This window comes from Hevea brasiliensis, chromosome 10 (assembly GCF_030052815.1).
Source record: "Hevea brasiliensis isolate MT/VB/25A 57/8 chromosome 10, ASM3005281v1, whole genome shotgun sequence".
Lineage (NCBI taxonomy): Eukaryota > Viridiplantae > Streptophyta > Magnoliopsida > Malpighiales > Euphorbiaceae > Hevea > Hevea brasiliensis.
The window spans coordinates 8,255,244-8,256,921 of NC_079502.1; the positions used below are offsets into that span (position 1 = coordinate 8,255,244).

At 38.5% G+C, this 1,678-nt stretch overlaps 1 protein-coding gene across 1 annotated transcript; it reads left to right on the forward strand.

The window, feature by feature from the left end:
- LOC110650585 (auxin-induced in root cultures protein 12) lies at positions 1 to 933 on the forward strand. The gene has a single exon (XM_021805622.2). It carries the CDS (start codon positions 56 to 58, stop codon positions 788 to 790), a length of 735 nt encoding a protein of 244 aa, XP_021661314.2. The 5' UTR covers positions 1 to 55; the 3' UTR covers positions 791 to 933.
- Positions 934 to 1,678: the final 745 nt, after the last annotated feature.

Consider the following 1,678-nt stretch of genomic DNA (forward strand, 5'->3'; position numbering starts at 1 on the left):
CCCACCCCAGACCCAGAGGCCGCTTTGATGCACAGTGCTTTGTTTGGCTCTAACAATGCCTTTCCTTTCCTTTCTTTCTTGTCCTTTCCTTTTTCTTTCCTTCTGGGTGGTTTTGCTAATCTCACCTGCATATTCACTTAACTGCACATCCCAGAAGTTCACCAACAAGCTTTTTGATAATTGCACAGACCTGCCCACACTCAATGCCTACCTACACTACACCTACAACGCCTCCAACTCCTCCCTTTCAATCGCCTTCAAGGCGCCTCCGGCCAAGACTAACGGCTGGGTGGGATGGGGCATCAACCTCAATGGGACTGGCATGGCAGGTGCCCAGGCTATTGTGGCAATGAAAAACGGCACCGTAGTGGTTGTGAAGAAGTACAGCCTCGCTTCCTACAGTGATATCAAGGAGACATCGAAGCTAACGGTTGATGCCTGGGACTTGAGCGCAGAGTCTGACTCCGCTGGGAACTTCGTGATCTTTGCTTCTGTGAAGGTCCCGGAAGGTCCGTCGGTGAACCAGATTTGGCAGGTGGGTCCATCGGTGAACAATGGGTTTCCGGTCAAGCACAATTTCGACAAAGCAAATCTCCAGGCCAAGGGAACACTGCAACTAGTGGCTTCACAGAGCAGTGGCGGAAATACTACAACCGGAACTGGTTCTGATTCTACTACTGGCAGTTCTTCTCGCGCTAATAGTACTGGTGCTGGATCCAAGATTAAGGAGCTGAATGCTGGTTTTCACTTTGGGCTTCTTGCTCTTCTAGGAAGTCTTACAGTTTTCTGATTTGGTGATTTTGATTTTGAGAATTTTCTTGTAATTTTGATGGAATTTCTTGTAATTTTGATGGAATTTTGGTAGTGATTTGAGATAATTAATTAGTTTGTAGAAAGCGAATAATTAACTAATGTGTATGTGAAATTTGATTATTTCTTTCTTCTTAGTCACTGCTAATGATGTTCTTCTGCTCTCAATTCATGTGATTTCCCAATAGTCTGGAAACAATCATGATTAAAAAGCAAACTAGTAATGAAGTAGTGATGTCTTCACATACTTTCTCGTTTTCTTCTCTTACTTTTTGGATTTTTCCCTCAAATCAATCTAAGTTGTAAATTGCTTTTTCATGGAGATGTTGATTTTTTTTTGTTTTTTTTTTAAGATAAAACAATAAATGAAACTGTTAAATTTGTTGTTGTGGGACATTGTGATGGCAGTGATTGATTAAAGAAGAAATTAAAAATTAGGGCAAAAATATCATTTCAATCGTAAACTTTGCAAAAAATTTTTATATCATAAAAAATATAATAAAATAATTAAAATTATAAATTTACTGTAAACACAGTATGCTTGGTAAAATCTCTAAATTTTCTATTGCAATTTCACTACAATTAAATAGAACAATCTCCTCATATCCTTTCAATTTCAAATGAAAACTTGGAGAAATTGATTGAATATGGTACAACAAAATTTGAACACAGTACCGAATTAAAAATCAAGGAAAAACCCCAAAAATTAGTCCATTGAACAGTTCATTGAGTGCTTCCTTTTACTTTGAATATAGTTGGATGAGCTCCTCCCATTTTCCTTGCAATACCGACTGATTCTTTCACTGATTTAGCTGACATGAAATTGACGTTGCTGATTTCTGAATTTAGGGAAACTTGGGATTGCTCA

Bases quoted from the DNA above. Each gene is read 5' to 3' on its own strand.
- LOC110650585 (XM_021805622.2), top strand. From the start codon at position 56: ATGCCTTTCCTTTCCTTTCTTTCTTGTCCTTTCCTTTTTCTTTCCTTC.